The following is a 20,281-nucleotide window of genomic DNA, read 5'->3' on the forward strand; positions in this document are numbered from 1 at the left end:
TTTCAAACATATACCCTCAAGAAGGCAAGCCTTTGTTAGGAGCATCCTGTCAGTCACCAGATTAGTGCATTTAAAATGTGGCTCCTTTAAAAGAAAAATGTTTTCTAAAGATATATATGCGACTAAGTAACTAGCAGGATGAAACTTTTGAGCCCTGGAATGAGAAAATGATTTAAAAAATAATTTACTCCACTGCTTGGGCACGTGTGTAAACGCACATTTCTCCAGCAAGTAACGGATGTCTCTGCAGCCAGGGCAGTGGATAATTATTTTCAAGTGGGTTGTCACACTGCATTCAGCCTGCGTTTGCCTGACAGTGTGAAATCAGAAGGAAGCTTCATTGGCAATTCCCACCAGACATCAGAAAACCTCAAGCATGTAGAAAAGACTTTAATCTTCTTTAACCATTCCTTCACTCTCCTTGAAGAAAATATCACGTCTTTTTTGAGGCAGAAAAAGCAGATCTTAGCTTGATAAAGATTCAAAATTATTTTAACAAACAAAAAAATATTAAAATACCATATTAAAAATAATATAATAACCTGCTACAGTCTGAAGCTTTCTAACTTCACCCTAAGACTGTGAAAGCCCTGCAAAAATACTGTTAAATGCAGCTGTGTGGCAGCTTTGGGTGTTTGCTAATCAGAGTCAATCAGGCAGACCAGCAAGCCTCAATGGGCTTTGGACCAGGGCTGACAAAAGGATCCTCTTCACGAGCCTGCTCCAGAGATGCTGACCCTCTTCATCTGCCCCGATTTCAAAGGGAACTCAGGGCATTCAGAAATCTTGAGCTAATTTGCTACATAATAAACAAGATTCATACAACAGGGAAGGTTGCTATGATGCACGGTGGTTTAAAAGGAGCCCAGGATGAACCAGCCTGTTTTGAATCGGCAGCTTGGCCTTGGCTGCACTACAGAGGAGCAGCAAAGTCTTTGATAACTTAAAGGAGCAGCAGGCACCTGGGAGCAAGCATCCGACTGCCTAATAGCAAGAAAACCTGACTAGAAATGCTCTATTAGAAGCAGGGAAAAGTTTAGCACATCTGCTGTACAAGATCTGAGAGCCAGCTTTTGTGTGTAACACAGCGAGGATAAAGAGACCAAATAAAGAGGTGTACAAAAAAAAAAAGAATCCATACAATGAACACTTTCCAAAGCTCTTTGGAGCGTATCTGCAGAGAGCAGAGAAATGGCAGTGGGAGTACATCAGGTGCCTTTGAAAGGGCTGGCTCAGGCACAGAGAGGCAGCACTAGGGCTCTGCTAGGCTGCTGGTCCTGTTGCCAGCCTCACCCACAGGGTCACACTGCTGCTCCTCAGCAAGGCCTCACCATGATGGTTCTGCATGGACGGCCTTTAACAACTCTAATCAATGCTTTTTAATTTGATCATGATCCTAGAATCATCTCCCTGGGGGCAGGGCTGAGAGTGAAATAGAGAGTTTACTATTTTCAGAGAGGATGCAAAGGAAGTAATTATTAAATAATCAATGTCTTTAAACACCTTAAGTTTACTGACTAAAAAAAGTCTGGCAAAGCCGTGCCAGGCACAGTGTTCAAGAGGAAGCACTTTGGCCTCCTCTTTCCAATTCGTAAGGCATTACTGAACCTGTACTCAATGATCCTTCAGCATATGAGCTCTGATGCCCTTCAGATATGCCTTTGTTGTTGATCTTTAACCATCTGAAAGAAAAGTTCTAACATACAGTAAATAACCTGAGTCCTGTACATTTAAGCTTGCAAGAAAGCCCACACTTTCCTGAGACAGTTGTCCATGTTGCTGCCACTAATTGCTTCTTTCAGCAGTTGTGGACTGGTCTCCTGTTGTTGTGGGCTAATTTACACAAGCAAAGGCAGCTCAGACAGCCCTCACTTCTTGCCTGCCTGGCTATTCCTGACCATTTATCATCATAGATTATGTGTTTTACAACCGGTGAGACCAAAGCAAACAGTCCACAAGATGCAGCAGTCACTTAAAATACCAGTAATCTGCTCCATTTCCACCCTCTCCCCTCTCTGTGCATAGTTAGCTTTACAACTGGGTTATAATAAGGCAAATGATTTGGTAAACAATTCTTCATTTATTTACTTGGGCAAGATTCCTTTGACTTCAGCAGGAGTTCTGCCAAGCCAGGGATGCTGGACCAGTGCCAGTGACAAAATGCCCATTTCACTGGAATGTATGATTTCCTATTTACTTGCCAGAAGTAACCCAGTTACCAGCTTCACAATAGGCTTTGTTCCTTTCACCCAGAGAACAATCCAATTAATAGCTCCTCTCCTAAAGAGGCTAAAGAAGCTATGCAAAGAGGTCCAGTTACCACTGGCAGAGGTGTGGGGAAACTGATGCTTGTAGGTACCACTCCTTTGGGCTCTTGGCTTCTCTTCCAAGAACTGCCATATAAGAACATTTTGCATTGTCACGTATGCTAAGCCATGTTATCACATCTCCTCTAATGCACTGTGCTGCAGACAATACCACCTGTGTTCACTAACTCTTTCGAGATAAAAAGAATTCCACTGCAGAAACCAGAAAGTTATCTGACAGTCTGACAGGAAAGAAATCCAACCAGAAAAATAAGCTGTTCTGTAATTGGCCCAACTGCCGAATTTCTTATGCTGTTTGCCCTCTAATTTACTTCAACAACTCTACAGAACTGGGTCCTGACTAACCAAATCAAAGCCCCCATTTAATTGAGTAAATGTCTCTGTTAATTTAAGGCTCTGGCCAGAAAATCAGAAGACAGCTAATAAACAGTTGATGTATTTAAAGGAGTGATGATTTCAAGTCTACTGATTATAAACACACACTGTCAAATTACCCTGTCTCTTCTCTTCAAGCCATAACCACTCCCCTTCTTATTCAATTCCTTCAGCCCATCACACACAAGGGGAGACAGCTTTCTCCTTTGAGATTCCCATCACTCACAATCCCTTTCTCTCAGTCTGGCAGCAATGCAGCGATGGATGGTCCATTTTCCCAGCCTACGCCGAGAAGAAAAATCATTCTCTCCTTACAGCCTACCCACTGTTCCCTCTGCTCTTGTAACTGCTATACTACAGCTTACAAGGAATTCTGATGCACTATGTACATAATGAACAAGATCATAGGATGTTTTGAGAGCAAAATCATTTACTGAAGGTGCAGATATATATATATATCAAGATGTGGAAGAGTTATTATGTCATAAATTTAAATTCTGAAGATCAGAAGCTCTACTGCCATATACTTCATACTACAGGGAACAGGCTCCAACAGCAGAGGACTGCAGTAGTGCCAGCACAAGTGTGGAAGTGTGGCAAAGCCAGCACAAAGCCACCTATGATGAAGTAGCCAGCACAACTGTGTGGTGTGCTTTCCTTTTTCCTAGCAGCCACAATGGCAATAATCCATATCTGACTAGAAACTTAGAAAAGGAACAAGTTCAGTTGAAGGAAAAAGAGCACATTTGCTTATTTATATTGTTTATAGTCTAAGTAATCATTATAAACATGTGCTCAAATAATCAGCTCCTACATAATTACTCATTTGCAGCCACAGTTATTAGGTAGGTAAATTCACTCTTTTTTGAAAATGCAAGTCAAATATTTATCTCTGAGATATGTTAAAAGTAACACAAGATTGAGTTAAAGGTATGTATTAGACTGCAACATTAACAAAATTGAAGTGTTTAGACCTTTCAAACCTTTTTTAAAGACTTGACCTTGGAAACAAATAAGGACAGTGTTATTTTAATGTGCGTTCAAATTTTAACAACACAGTCACAGAGCTCTAGTGGAATTCACATTGAGTTTCCACTGTAGATTGCTCATCATTTCATTATGGTTCATTATGCTGATAACTGTCAGAAAGCATTAGAAGCAGGAGCCTTGAGTAATAGCACTGAAATGGTAATTTAAAAACAATATACTTTCTGAAGGAAATACAGCAGTGCACTAAATTCAATTAGAAGAGGGGAATGTAAAGACAAGTAAGTGATGTTTGCTGTTTGAAGTCAGGCTATTCAGTTTCTTGATAACCTAGACTGGAAGGTCCTTTTAAAGCAGGCACTCTTCTCTTGCGTCTCACTACATCTGTTCTTATTATCTCCAAGCTTCTCTGGTATAAACTGCCTTAAATGCAACCGTTTTTGAAATATTTCAGGCCATGACAAAATATCAATCAATCAATCCACAGTCCCTGTTTGGGTGACACAACTGACTGAATTATTCAGGGTCACTTACTGAGGCAGATTTCAAGCTGGACAGTCCATGATGGTAATCTCTCTTTTGTAAATGGCTCATTAAAAATCATTAATAATTTGAATTAACAGACAACATAAACAAGACAAAACCGTCCCATTCTCAGTCATAATGTGAGCATTGTTTGTTAAGCGTCAGAGAATCCAGCTCATTAATGGAGGGGACGCAGGAGCAACACACATTAATTTGGGTTGGAACTGCACCTGCCTGCACCAGGCTGCAATTCACAGGATATCTCCTTACAGAGAAGGGAATTCAAGGACAAGGGCCGTGATTGAGACTGATTTGTTTTCCTGCCTCATGGATTCATGTGTGGGTAAGGCAATTTATTCTCCATTACATTGCTAACCTTATGAAAGACCCTTCCTCTCTGCAAATACTGAAATATAATGAAGGCCTATAGAGTTGCCTTGACATTACTTTTGCAGTGCTTCCAAAAGGGAAAGGTGGTTTGGGCTCAGGTGTATTATACAAGTCAATCATCCCATCTCCATGCCCAAGCACACAGCTGACAAGCCCACTGTGCTTCAGAGCTCAAAGTCTGAATTCCCGAGTTTGGCCAAAGCGGCAGATCCAGGCTGGCTCTGCCCCTCGGTGGTGGCAGACACATGGATGATGAAGATTACCCCCAGGGGCAAGTTTGAGGGCAAAGATGCACCAGTACACACGTGCATGCCAGGGTCTCTGCCTGGCCTCTGGCACAGCCACCGCCCGATCTCTGCACCCCACTACCACGTTCTGCTCTCGCTAGCACAAACCTTGCAATCGCTCACTCTAGCAGAGCTGAAATAGAGCAGACTACTAAAACCAGAGTTTGAGTAACTTGCTTAGGAGCCTGATGCCTGGCTTACCTGAGGTTAGACACAGTTTTTACAGCTCAGCAAGGGTGGCAATGTCAGACAGTAGTGTTATAGAAGGGTAAAACTCTGGAGCACATCTCCCGGCCAGCACAACAGGAAGTAGCTGCTGCTTTTGTTACTTAATTGCAAGAAAGGAAAAGGAAGGGGAATTCTGTTATTCCCTTTCATCCACTAGCACAATCAGGCTAATGGAAAGGCCTAACAATCTTCCTCCCCCGACCTAGAAGGCAAGATAAATGACAAGGCCAGCCAGTTTACTACTAAAGGAAATCAATAGCCAAGGGTCAAAGCTTTACAAAAACACATCTTAAGAAGGTTGGAGTTCTTCATCTTAAAAAGTGTTTAGGAATAATAAAGAAGGGATCAATCCACAGTCCATTCCAGGTGTTCTTTCCAAATTATCCAATGTTACTTTTATTCACCTGGTCTAATAGTTCTCCAAGTGAACAGAAACCTGATTTTACAAGCCAGTGGAGCAGAGTCTATCTTTTTGCTAGAAGAATGGATCTCAGATACTGTTTTATTTCTTCATTAGTGTGCCGTCACACTGAGCGATTACTAAATGCAGGCCTGAATGAGAATACCAGAGTTAAAGAGAGCATAATGAACAAAGAAGGTGCCTGATTATTATGGCTGTCAGCACAAGGGAATTGGGTTTGTCACCTGGTTTAACCAACTGGTAAGAACTGATTACAGTCTGAATCCACCTGAAAGCACCTTTGATGTTTATGCTCCCTTCTGTCTCCACATCTTGTCAGAGAAGTCAGACAAACAGGGACCTTCTTCTGAAGGGTTTCCTTCAGCAGAGGCCCCCTGGATGCTGTCACTTGTCCCAGATGGGCAGGAGGATGCTCAGAGGGGAGCGTGGCCAAGAGGAGCCCAGAGAGGGGCACAGCAGGGCTGGGGAGCACGGCTGCCCCACAGGCCAGCTCAGAGACAGCTCCTGGGCCATCCTGCACCTGCCTCTCACAAAGGAGCCCTTCAGCTGCAGGAAAATCCAAAGCTATGAAACAGGGCCTCCAGAGACAAGCCTGTTTTCCAAGAGCAAGGACTGTGCTGCTGGCTTGCCTCTGCCTGCAGAGCCCTCCTGGGCTGTGCAGAGATGAAGGCTGAGGTCAGCACCACAGCCTTTGCCTTTTCTCCTTTCCTCCCTGTATTTTTGGGGTAAAAGACCAAGATCAGGAACCTCAGCTTTGTCTGACCTGCCAAGACAGGAATGGGGAAGACTGCCGCAGCAGGCCCAAGACTTGACAAAAAAGGACTAAGCTTGCAGGGGTACATTTTGCAATACCAGCAAACATACATATCATTTGCTTACAGTTTCTCCATCTGGAAATGTTTTGCTCTCTCCTCATACTTCCCTAACTGCACGTGCCTATTTAAATTCAACCAGTTGATTACTAATTTGATTTCAATTTGGTCAAGATATCATTCACAAGGACAAGGGCTTTGAAAATCTTTTGTTGGTATAATGTTATTTAGGGTCTACATTCCAAACAATAGTTTTGTTGTTGCAGAAAGACATTTTTCCTATCAAACTGGTCACGTTTTAGATCTGGTAGTGTAAATTATATTACAGAAAGCATTTTCTTGCCCATTTAGACAAGGTTTCACAATACAGTTAGACTCCATTCCCAGTCAATACTTGGCAAGGGATATATGCACCACTCTGCTTCCTACTAAGCAAAAGCAGCTGCTCTTGGCTGTGTCCTGGCCTCCTCAACCACCACCCAGCAAAACTCACTGCTGAAAAGAAGGAAATCACTGGAGAACAGCTGGAATCGAGGGGGTGTGGGGAAGGGATGAGTGCTAACTTAGTTACGGACATGCTCTGTTTCTGCCTTGTAAGGGAGAAATTAAGGTTTAAATAAATGTGAGTCATCTATCACAAAATTAATTCTCAATATATTAAAACGTTACAAAATAAATATCTAAGCCTTTCCTCACTCACACACATATATACACTCTCTACATAAATATATAGCTGAACTCCAAAAATCTGGAAACACTTCCAATAGCTTTCAGGGAATGCCACACATGGATATCCCCCTGGTAAAATACAGCCCTTTCACTTATTGTTTCGAACTGCTCTGCTCCTGAGAAAGTGAAAACCAAAGAACTAGATGATCACAATTTAACAGCAGGACATGCCTGGAATCTCAGGTCTTCGACTGCATGAGCCATTAACCAGTGCATAGGACAAAGAGTTTATCCAGCAGCCCTGTGACTGTGCTCAGTGCAACTCTCCTTCTCCCTGAGAAAGGCATTTTGGTGGAACTAAAGCAAATTCCATTTGTTGCACATGATGTATTTACCTACACAGGATAAAATAAACCATGCATTGGCTGGTTGTTTGATTAAAGTTTACAATTTATTATTACCACCCCTTTCAGATGAACACTTAGGTTCCTAAGGGTCACCAGCTATATTTCAAGCAAATTAGAAATATAATGGGACTATAAATATTACCTGTTTACCTGAGGTCATACAATTACAAGGAAAGTTTTCACTATTTCTACAAATATTCATATTTAATGATATGAAAGGTGATGTGCTCCACTAGCCAGGTGCTTAGACTGGAACTGAGGCCTGCAATTTACTTCTACCTGTGTTACTAAGGTGTGCAAGTCCCTCTTTTGTATCTGTGTCTCCTGATTTATTTATACTGCAAACTCAAAGGGTCAGCACAACCGTGCCACCATTAGGAACTGGGGGCTGAGAACTAACACTGGGACCACAATGCAAGCTGCATCTGCACAGGGCCACAGGAGCTACTGAATGCTGCTGTCAGGAGCAGAATGATTTTTAGAGACACAGAGAAGAACTGGGTGATAAAAGGGGCAGGAGACTGTGCAAAGACCAACTTACGAGTGCAGGGCATGGAGGCAGCGTCGTTTTCGGCTCGGAAGAAGCCGCGGTCGCAGGTGCAGGACGTGGAGCCTTCCCAGATGGAGTAGCTGTGGGGCGGGCATTTGGCACAGGCAGCATCTGTCGAGAGAGCCTTGTAGTATCCGATTTTGCAAGCTACATGGAGGAACAGGAAGGGAGAGTGTTACTGGCCCGGGCTATGAGCACAAATTGCTAGCTTACTCATTCAAAATCAAGGCAGGAGACATTTCAAAGAGATCTAATGATGTCCTCTTAGCCCCAGGTGAAGAATTAACAATCATCACACTCTTAATGAGTAGTCCTACGTCAGGGGATACTGATTTCTAATTCCAACAAGGAGCCATTTCAAAAGCTGGCTTAGAGATGGCAAAAAAAAAAAAAAAATTATACTCTTCTGTTGACACTGCCAGAAAATCAGCAGCCTCTTTGAGCTTACTGTGGAGTTGCATGTGGCTTAACCCATGTCCACCTGCACCCCACACACACAGAGCACGACAAAAAGGGTGCAATTGGTTTATTCTATGACCACTTAAGGAATGGCAGCTGACAGTCAGACACTGCCAATTTTTAAGAGGGAGTGGGACAGGAACTCAACATGCCCGGAAATGGCACATCTCCCTCCTGGCAAGGCAGAATTCATTTGGCTCTTTCTCCCCAAGGGAGGAGATCAGCAAGGCTCTCCCCTGCTCAAAGCTGGGGCACAGCAGTAACTGCACCCCTGCTACCCAGGCCCACATGCATTTGCCAAGCTTTCGGTGACATCAGCTTCATAAAAGCAGGACTTACACAAAAGGCTTCTTTTACACCACTTGGAAAAAACTCATTAGCATCATTAATAACACATTTTCATGGTGGCTAACAGGTATGTCATCCTAGAAATTTCTCCCTTGGCTAGAGAAAAAAGCCCACCATCACCAGCACTGGCTTTTAGCACTGCAGAGAAGAGAGAAAATTCCCAGGCATGCAAATCAGTAAAAAAGAAAGGCTGTTCCCAGTATTTACCATGTGACTCACTCCCACATCTTGTCATTTATCACCTACACTACCTTTAGGGTTCCCCTGCTACACACAGGCTCCTGTTGGGAGGGCATAAGCCCCTGCATAGACAGGGCTCACTCTTACTGTTTCAACCTTCCCTCACTCTTTCCCTGCTTCTCTTATGAAGCCCTCCGGTGGGAAATGGAGAGGGATATTAGTAACACATTTATAAAAGAGCAAGTTACTTCATTCTTATTAGCCAAAGCTATTTATGAAATGTCCTTAACAAGTCCTGACTTTACGATGTGCCACAAGCCATCTGTGGGAGCACTGGGAGATCAGCCCGGTGTCACTGGCTGGGGCTGCCACAGGACCAGAGGGCCTTGGGAAAACATTGCTCAAGTGACTGAGATTTACGCTTCCACAGCTCACATGCATCGTGGTATTAGATAAGGTTCCACTTGCAAGGTGTGTTTTGGCCATGCTTCAAACAGCCTTGGGGTTCCCATTAAAATCAGCAGCTCCAGCTCTGGTAGGGAGAATTGCAGGGGTTAAACCCAAACTCACATATCAGGAACAATTATTTTTTTGTTGTTTCTTTTTGGTTTTGTTTTTTTTTTTTTTGTTGGTGGTTTTTTGTTTGTTTGGGTTTTTTTTTTTTTTTTTTTTTTGGGGTTTTTTTTTGTGGTTTTTTTGTTTGTTTGTTTTTTTTTTTTTTTTTTTTTTGTTTTGTTTTTTTTTTGTCCCTGAACGCAAATGCAAACCCACTACCTCTGGCCCACCAGTCAGGCACCAGCAGAATGCAAAGACAACATCTGAAAAACAGTTTATTCTTCCTGGGGTGGGAATTGCCCAACAAAACAAACAAACAAGGAAAATAACCCTTCTTTTTAATATATATATATTATTTGCACCATCTGGTGAGCAAGTTGCTGTATCACTGTGTGTCCTGGGTTTAACAACAGCAGCAGTGAAGTGGCAGATGCTGGTCTTAGACATTACTCCTGGTTTTCATTGTCACAGCTCAGATGAGAAATATGCCTAAATCTGCGTATGAGAGACACCCATGGGAAGGATCTTACTGTCACATATAAAGACAAGGCATTAAAAAACAGAATATAAGAGGAAACCAAGCTGACAAAATTATTTATATTATTCACCATTTTAACATTAAACAGGTAAAATCTAATATTACTCTTAATATGAATATCATAATCCACAGAAATCATTAAACAGTGAGCTATCTTTAGAATTTTTGGGGTATTAAAATACTTACCTATTCAACAATCTAGCTCAAGGCTGAAAATCCTATTTGGGCTATAACATGCTTCTAGACAGACAAGAAAATGTTGTAGGTAAAGATTTTTGTGACCATTCCTCCCTGTCTTTTCATACTCCATGGTTTAAAAGGGAATAGATGTATTCAGTGGGTACTGCAAGGTCAACACTCCGTAACTCAAGGATTTTTTCCCCCCTCATTTCATGCACTGTATTTTGTTTTCTACTATATTATGCCAAGTTCATTAATATTTCAAGACCTGAAGAAAGCTCTCCAAACACACTGGCTGCTCCTAAAGCACACACAGCCATTTTGCTTCAAAAATCAACTACTCCTGAAGACCGTTTTTTTCATTTTTGTGTGCTCAGAGATTCACCACATTTCACAACAGACATAAAAAGGCATTAGAGAACGTGCTGCATTAAACCAGGAGTTCTTTGCCCCCAAGAGCTCCATGGTAGCGCCACTTAAAAACTCGAACCTAATCCTGTAAAAGCTGTTCTTAGCATGAAGTGCTGCTGACACACCTATTACAACTACAGATGGACTTTTTTTTGAAGGGTAATGATTTAGTAGGCAAACAAGAAGCCTGTATAGAACTCATTCCCTGGAAGTCTTTATTGCTTGCTCATGACAAATCTTCACGCAGCTGCTTTTCTAGGAAGGATTTGCTGGGTGAGACCCAGCATGAATGGGGTTCTTACACAGTTTTCGAAAGATGCCTTTGTAAAAAGATTAGTTCACATGTGCAATGCAAACTTTGAGTTCAATTTCTTAGCTTTGCCTTAATTAGTTCTTTCTGTGAGGTTTCTTTTTGTTTTTTAAAGGAGAAAAAAGTTTTTCTCACATTCAGGTCACCCCCAAGTGTAACACGGTTACAATCAGCTGCACCACATTCAAGGGAAATTCTCAAACAAAAATATTTTCAGTTCACAGTTTTTCCTCAGAACAAATCACATTAATTTAAATAGACATCATCTTGAAATAATCATGTTGATATCTCTGAGTTTTAATATTAAAATCTATTTGATTTCTATTCCTCTTATAGCAAGATCTGGCAAACATTGCTGGTCATTATTACATGCCTTTTTCCTTCTTTTTTCCAAATATATCAGAGTGATGCATGTCAAAATTGCAAAAATTGCTCTGAAGAATTATGGAACTTCAGTCAAATCTAGATGTAAATTTTCTCAAGCTGTTTTTCCAACTCAGTTTTCACATTAAAACCTGATTTTCAGACTTAAAGATTCCTCAAAAAAAGATAAAGAATACATGTGTGGGCTGCAAAGTCTGCTTGCTTGGTCTCTCCAAGTGCTGAATTTTCTACTAACAAATTTCAGACAGCAATTTCAGAATTTAAAACTCATTGTGGATGGGGCTCTAATCACAATCTTTTTAAACACCGCTACAACAAAATACATGTATTAAATTGGTTTTAACTACTTTTAAATAAGCTATGTTCTTGGGCTTTTTTATTGGGGGCAGGGGAAATGTTTAGGAAAATTATTCTTTCAAATTTAGAGTTCTTTAAAAAAAAAATCCCCCAATACTTGCTCTTAAATTGTTCCTTTATCCTTGTGGAACTGGCAATAATTCTTTCCAAGTTTGGAAAAGGCTTGGCACACCTAATAGCCCTTTAAAAATAAATTTAAAATTGTGCACTGTTTGCAAAGGGTTGGATAAAGAAATAATCCCAACCTCTTTGCTGACAAGTTCCTAAAGCATTAGAAATGCAGTGCACATTTAAAACATCTCAGGGAGCTCCAGGCAGAGGCTCTGGCAGTGCCTGGAGGCTGAGCTGGGAGACACCCCTGAGCCTGGCTGGGATCTGAGCAGTGATGGGATGGGGAAGCCCCAAGCTGGGAACTGCTGGGCAGGAGCTCTGGCACAGCCCTGGACACCAGGGACCAAGGCCAGAAGAAATCCTGCTTGAAGCCTCAGCCTCTGCTGAAGAGGATTGTAACCATGAAAATACTCATTTCTGATTAGGACCTCATAAAGTGACTAGAGAGAAAGCCAAGCCCAGAAACGTGTTTTTATTTAAGTGAATCTAGTTAAGTCACTAAGCTGACGTTAGAAGCAAATGTGACAGAGATGTTGTGAAGTGCCCATTCACAGAAGCCCGTGGGATGAGGTCCTGCCCTGGCCAGCAGCACTGGCTGCAGAGCCATGGCCAGGAGATCCCTGAGCCAAAGGCTGAGCCCTCCACACAGGGAAAGGGCCCCCAAACAGGACAGGACCACAACCAAACCATGCTCCTGCTTCACCGTCCTGCCCAAAAGGAACCCTCTGTACCCCCAAGAACATTTATTATCATAGACAAGCAAGCAATCCTGCTAAAACCTGTGCAATCAGCTCAATTGTCAGAAGCTATGCATTCCAGCTCCCTTTCTTGAAGCAGAAAAATATGTTAGCTACATACTCAAGAAAACTTCAAAATTCCTTGAGAAGCAATTTTGAATCAAATCTCTCTCTGCACACAACAGAAGAGGGAAAACCACTTTGAAGTCAATGATTGTAGCCAACTTTAAAGATAAAGACTCCAAAATAGTACTCTTGGTGAAATGAAGGACAAGGCAAATAACTTAGTAAGAGATATTTCAATGTCACGTTTATACATTTCAGTGAGAAAAGAAATTTGTGTTTAAAGAGTTGAAAAAATACTTTGATAGCACATTTGATGTGTTTCATCACTGGTTACTTTTACTACAGCTTTTCTCTCTGGAAATATTTTGAGCTCACATTTTAACTGCACCCTTAGGAACAAAAAGTTACTTTTACTTTTCCCCTTGAATGTTGTTCTTAGTCTTTAAGAGGATGGGTTTTCTCTCTCACATCATAACAAAACTACATCTGCCACAAAAGCAGGCAGCATTTTCTTAGCTTACTTTTATTGTTATTACCATTTCTGAACAGATTTCTGTGTGTTAATTATAGAACTCAATTGTTTGGATAGTCTCTTTTGATGAGCTTTCTGCCCTGCACCATGAACCCCTCTGTTATTGTACAGCTGTTTTACTTCCAAATGCTCATCAGGGTTTTCTAATTGTCAAGCTGTCCCAGCAACCAGGTCTTTTGACCTAAAAGTCAAAGAAAGGGAGTCACCCTTGTCTCCCCGACATGAATACCCCAGCAGTCCCAGTAGCCCCCCTGATACCTACAAGACAAAGCCTTTCCAGATCATTGCCACTACAAGCATAATTTGGTTTGGGGTGAAATGAGAAGATTTGAAATAGGAAGAATTAATGAGTTTCTTGTAAAATTAAGTCATTCTCCTGGTCCAATCTAATTACTCACTGTAATGCCCCTGAGGGTAATAAATAAAGATCCTCAGAAGGCGAGCAGGGGAAAAAAAAAAAAAAGCTTTCTCTTAAGCATTTCTTAAAAGTCAAGTTGTAGAATGTGATGTGATATACCAAATGCTCTTTCCAAATAACGTCAGGTTCCTTTGATGTTCACATTGTAAGATCTTTGCCTCCTGTTAATAATGACTGTACTATTGCTACACATAGAAAGGAGCTCCCCATCTTTAGCTCGTATCTCTGATGAGAAAACCAGTATTTCTACACACTAAGCATGTATTTTCGATGCATGAGTGGCACAAGGAAACACAAAAATCCCACTGGGGAAGAGTCTAGACTGTTTGACTGCAGAGCACTTTTACTCCATGATTGGGTAAAAACTCAGGAAGTTAAAAACAGAAATAAAGGGACCTTGAAACATTAATATAGTATGATTTGAAATCCAAACTCTGAGTATCCAAGCCACTGGACCTGTACATGCAGATACCCTAGCAGGTTAAGCACTCAGACCTCCTTTGCAAAACTGCAGCATAAACCAAGTGGAGGAGCATTTCACACACCCAATCTGAACAATCATAAACGAAAAATTAAATATCTTTGGATATTTTTTCCCCAGTATAGGTTCCTTGGCTACAGGTCGGCCACTAGTGCTGTGGTTTGCTGATTAAAGGCTAGGGACTGATCCCATGATGCCTGTCACAGCAGGACTCAAACAAACATCTTTGGTAAATCTATGAGTACCTTGTCTGATTGTGCAACCATGGAGACATGATGATCAGCCTCGCTGGCAGGTGGCCAGATTTTTATTTGGCTCATGGGAGACTAGAAAGTCAGTTGCCTACTTCAGTTCAAGAAGTGAGGAGCAAGATCGATCTTTGGTGTGGAAACAAGCCACCATCACCATCCAAAGTCTCACTGAATCCTCAGGAGGGAAAGGGATGAGGCACTCATGCTAACTGCAAAGTGCCCATTGCCACAGCCTGTTAAAGACAGCAGGGAATGGCAGTGCACTGATATCAGCCAAATCCTGCTGCACCACCAGGCACATCCCATCAGGTCCACTTCACTTAAGTTCCTCTGTACTCAGTCCTCTCTTGGAATACTTCACTTTGACAGACTCTGGTGGACCTGGAGGGCCAGCAGCCAACACTGCCAGTGAGAGCCAAGGCAAAAAGGCATCCAGTGCCTCTGCCATGTCCTTGGTCACTAGGTCTCCTCCCCTGCTGAGCACTGGGACCGTGTTTTCCTCAGCCTTACCTATTGTGCCTGCAGGAGCAGATGTCCTTTGGCGTCCTTCATATCCCACACCAGACAAACTCCAGCCAAGCCTTGGCTTTCCCAACACCTCATCTGCATCTTTAGGCAATGGCTAGATGCCAGAATCCTCCTGGGTGCTTCTCCTGTGTGTCTGAGCTGTGCCAAGGGCTCCCTGCCCATCCACCTTGGCCTCCTGCAACATCCCCTTTACCTTCTGCAGCTGCTGTGCATGTGCTTGCAGCAGCTTGTCCTTTAAAACCCACCAGCCCATGTTAGCTTCTTCACTGCCCTCCTGATAAAACTCCTGAACAAGCCAAAATCTTCTGACCTGAATTCCAGAGCTTTCATTTTTTTTTTTAATATACGTGAAATCCAGGAAAACAAACCATGAAAACTAAAGTATCCAGTTCAGCAAAGTGCACAAGCACAACAGGACTGGACATGTGACACAGCAATCTGTTCAAGAGAGAACTACAGGCACTAACAAAACTCCCAGGTGTATGACACAAGAACCAGAATGGCCTATTAATCCCAGCCAAGGAGGTCCTGTTCACCTGGGCATCATTTTCTTTGCACAGCCTTCAGAGCCAATTGCCAGATGTTTTTGCCATGCACTTGGGCACTGCACACCATGGGCACAGACCCACGGCACCGCTGGCACGGCCACACTGCCAAATCCTCTCTGCACGGACAGGGTTTGTGGGTTGGGAGTGCCACTCCTAAGCAGCATCAGTTCTGTGTTTCACACAGAGAAACACTTTGCTTGTCTTCTACAGAAATATTACAAATCAACTTGTACCTCATGCAAAAGAAACGTAATTATGCTGGTAATGCAATCATTTCGAAAGCTTAAGTCTGCTTCATCAGCCTCCTTTTTCTAAAGAAACTAGATAGTCAAAATCATAAACTAAAAAATTCAACATATGCAATTCATATATTAAGTTTAATAGGTACATACGTAGAAAAGTCAAAAAATGAAAAATTAGCTTTTATTCTTAAAAATTATTAAGAATTATTTTTATCCTTGCTCCATAGCTGACAGATCATAACTGCTATAAAAACCTCTTCTTAGAAATATACAAATTCGAAAATCTCACATTTCTATGTATTAATAATAATAATACCTTACTGATGCAACCCTCTTCTCTGCTATAGCTGTGGTAGTTGGAGGGAATAGCTGGGGATAAGACTGACATTTCCCACATCATGCTCACTCCTGGTCTTTGACAGCACCCTGATCTCACGTCAGCTCTGGCAACCCTGCAAGCACACAAAGCTTCCAGCCCTGCACCAGAGGGGGGAACAGCTGGAAAATCTCACCAAGGAAAATCAGCCCCTGGACAGAACACTTGCTGCACTGGGTTTTTGTCTGCAATTAAAATAAAAATAGAAAGCTAAAAATTCAAGGACTAGGTGAAAAAAATTGTGACTGAAAATAACCACAAAAAAAAAAAAAAAAAAAAAAAACAAACCAAAAAAACAACAACGAACACCGTTTCTCAGCAAGAAGTCAGCACTTTCCACGAGGAGAGAAAATCCCAACCTGCTCTGCTCTCTACAGGAAGATATTTGCTAGGACTGGCAGTGGCAAGCGAAGCTGCTGAGGGCCACCAGCAGGAAGCACTGGGGACACTGTGCCTGCACAGTGGCACAGGGATGTGGCCCTTCCTTCCAGGCAGCAGAGCACTAAAAGCACACACAACTTCACATTTAAGTGCGCTGAGGAAGAGGAATGTGCTGCTGAACTGGGGACTTGGCAGGTCACTGTTTGCATTTTTACTTTTAAAAATTATTTCAACAATGGACAGATGCCGTGGTATGATAAAGCGCCGGAGCAGCCGTGTCCTTTGTGGGAGCAGAGAGCAGCCCAGCACACCCTGAGTGTGCTAAGAGCATCTTTAAAACACTGCTCTGAGCCACGAGTTCAGATGTTTTGCTCTTCAGAGTGCTCAGGCTGTCACTCTGCTCTATCACAGACTTCATCTAACTTTGAAAGTTTAATCACCTTTATACACAAGCTGTGAGAATTAAGGGATGAGTCAACTAATCAGTTTCAAATAATTAGTCAATTAGAAAAACAAGTTGATGGATTCCTTCAAACAGAAGCAGCACAAGGAGAATCACAAAACTGACACATTTTCAAGCAAACCTAAGATAATAAGGTGGGGGTTTTTTTTATAAAAAAACAGAACAGAAAATTGTGATTTTTGTTCTTTAGCAACTACATTTTACAGGGAGAAAGAAAATCCCTACTGAAATTTTATGATATACTCCAGTGAAAGCTGATTAATTGGCCTGAATCTCCACATTAACAAGCCCTAATCCTCTTGTCAGGAGACCTGCTTACAAGCTTCTCTCCCCAGTGGTGTAAAAGCACTGATGAGAACAGAGATCTGTATCTCAAAAGCACTGTCCAGCCAGCCTGGGATTATCTCTCTTCTCCTAAATCTTAACAGCTCCGTAGAAAGGCAATTAAACCTCCAAAGTTAGATAAGCCTATGATAGAGCACAGCATCAGCTTGAGTACTTCAAGACAGAAAGGCCCACCACAGAGTTCTGACATTACTGTTTAAAATGTCTATTTGGTCCTAACACAAGCATCAGCTCAGGGTCCTGGACTTTGCAAAGATTGTACTCGGAATATAAGCACTTAACACGATATTCCCCGTTATTTTAAAGGTCCTTGTATCTTATACAGGTTATTGAGACATTGCAAGTTAGCTGAAATAATTATTACATTAATACCCCTTAACAAATTGCCTATTGTTAAGAATTTGAGGATTGATCCTGCCCTTAAATCCCTTAATGCTGTCTCTTTTATGCAAGCGGAATTTCACTCTACAGCAGAACCCGGCATAGCTGTAATGTTTTCTGCTACTGTTTGAACTTGTATCATGAGTGTGATGGAGCCACATCATGCCAGCAAACTAAAAACTACAGTGTTTTTCTGGGCTTTTTTTGTTCTTGCTTTAACTGTGAGCAGCCTGGAACACAATTAAACCTCCTATCTCCAGAGCTACAGCAAGATGTCTTAATATGGTTTAATCATCACATCCTCTCTAGATGGCTGTACAACATTATATATAAACAACGAGGGGGGAAAAAAAAGCTATTTTGGTCTCCCCAGAGAATTGCTTGACACAAAGGTTTTGGAAGATGCCTAAATATAGACAGTTCTGGTGAGATCCGGGTCTATGCAAGATAACAACTCTGCACTATTTTTGACTGTTTAACAAAGACGCAGGGAACACAATGACTTCAAAAAACCACTGCTTTGGCTCTCTCCAGCGCTAAAGAAAATAGACAAGGTGCTTACAGAGTCATTTAGTTAGGGAAAAAAGAGTCCAACTACTAACTCTGCGCTGCCAAGTCCACCACCAAGCCATGTCCCTAGGTGCCACATCTACACATCTTTTAAATACCTTTGCTTCTGAGAGACTCCCATCAACCCCACTGTAAAAAACTATCAAACCTCTACTAAGTAGTACATCAATCAAACTAGTGGCATGCAAATCCTGATCCATTAAGTACTTCACACTTGATTACCCACGACACTTTAGAGAGGGTCATACACTGATGAGTTGCTTCTCTCTTCTTTGCCCTTTGCTATATGGAGCACATGAGCACTTTTAGTTCATTACCAATGCAAAATTTAGCACAAAGCTCAACTTCAGCAAGAGGAAAACAGCAGCTCAGTGGTTTGTCCTTTTCTCCCTAAATCTGCTCAAGCTGCATGTTTCTCTGTTCTACACAGATCCAACCTTTTCAGGAGTGTTGGACTTGAGGCACATGCAGCTGCACCCTTGTTTAAACGTGGCATTCCCTACTGAAGAGGTTCTGTAAAAGGAAGAATTAAACCACCCAGGATTTCCCTAGATGCCTTTTTTCTCCCCCAACTCTCTCCTAGATATGAAAACCAAGCTGAAGTTTCACAGAATGGATAAGGTTGGAAGGGACCACTGAAGGTTCTCCAACCTCTCAGCTCAAGCAGGGTTCTGTAGAGCACGTTACTCAGGATTGTGTCCAGACCACTTCTGAGCACTTCAGGGAAGGAGATTTGCCCCTCACTGAGCTAACCTACAAACCCCCAAACATGCCAGGAGCCATCTGGAAGCTATTCACCAGCACTTGTTCTCCCTTACAGCCTGAAGCTTCTCAGTGAGGGGCAGTCCCACAGCTACACAGGAGACCAAGACAGCTCTAACTGCTGGCTCTGCCACAGAGGCTGGGAACAGCTTGCCTGACTTGGCTCTGCCATTCACGGACACAGCAGTGTGTCTTAGAGAGGAAAAAACATTCATTTTCCTCCAAGCTGGTCTGGCCTCACATTCTGCTAACTTCCAGCTCATCTCTCTACAGATCATGGAAGATGCCTGTGCTATGGATAACCCTCTCACAGGAGTTAACAGCATGAAAGAAGCAGGGAGCAGAGGGAGAGAAAGCAGGGCTGCTCCTTTGAGTCCCCTAAATTGAAAGGGTAATTACACAGACATCCACAGTGTATGCTTCAATATCCCTGCCTCAGTTTATCCACTTAGGAAGTGGCAATAAGATTCACAATACATACACTAAAAGCTGTTGTGAGGTTTAATTAAGCAATAGAGCACTTGGAGATCTCCAGATAACAAGATGCCTATAAAACAAGAGGAGGTGATTATTTCTGATGAAACAAATCATGGCAACAGCCTTGCTCAGCAGGGAATACCCAGGGCTGCCTCAACTCTCCTTTTACAGCCTTGATGGAGGAAGCTTGTAGAGACTGTTTACCTGCTCTTTTGCATCTCAGGCTTTGGTAGGACATTCAAGAGGATGCAGCAAAATGCCTGCATGGGCTGCAGTCTCAGACATGTGAAATACAGCCCCAATTTAAAAATCAAAGAGCTGGGAATCTTCTCCTGTCAACAAGCCTTCCAATAGAGAAGAATAATTTAGCAAGAATAGCTGAAATCTCCCACCTTAGGGTGATTGGGTGGCTGTGAGGAGAAACGCGTTTTGGCAGTTCCCACATTCTTTTGTCAAACTTCTGTTGTCTGGGAAAGAGCAGAGTGCCAGAAGCCCTTGCAGGTGAATACCTTGGCTGTTTCATGCTCATTTGATTCAGAGCAATAGCGTGTTTATCTAGATGTTTGGAAAGTTATTAATGAGATCAGCAAATCCTTTCCATGTATAAATTGCAAATCACCTTCAGCAATGCCATGTAAGTTATCAAGTCAAGTGAGAACGTGCCTATTTATCTGTGATAGTCTTTTATCACCAATAAATAAAAGCAAGACAGGGAATTACCTCAGGAGAAAATAGCACTGAAGCAGAGTCTGTTAGGTCACCAACAGAAACAGCAGCACAGCAGAAGCCCTGTGAAGCTGTGCTTCATGACATTCTGAAGGATATGCCCAGGAGCAGCACTGCACCAATGCAGAAGGAGAAGGAAAGCAGCTCTCACTCCTGACCCCATTCAGGTGCATTCAGAATGCTTTC

At 42.2% G+C, this 20,281-nt stretch overlaps 1 protein-coding gene across 1 annotated transcript in view; it reads right to left on the bottom strand.

The window, feature by feature from the left end:
* EPHA4 (EPH receptor A4) overlaps positions 1-20,281 on the bottom strand; it is a 104,544-nt gene that overhangs the window by 55,349 nt on the left and 28,914 nt on the right. Inside the window, exon 4 of the mRNA XM_021553675.3 lies at positions 7,970-8,125. Coding sequence (XP_021409350.2) covers positions 7,970-8,125 — 156 coding nt within the window. The remainder of the gene's footprint in view (positions 1-7,969; positions 8,126-20,281) is intronic.

Source organism: Lonchura striata, chromosome 9, assembly GCF_050655825.1.
Source record: "Lonchura striata isolate lonStrDom1 chromosome 9, ASM5065582v1, whole genome shotgun sequence".
NCBI lineage: Eukaryota > Metazoa > Chordata > Aves > Passeriformes > Estrildidae > Lonchura > Lonchura striata.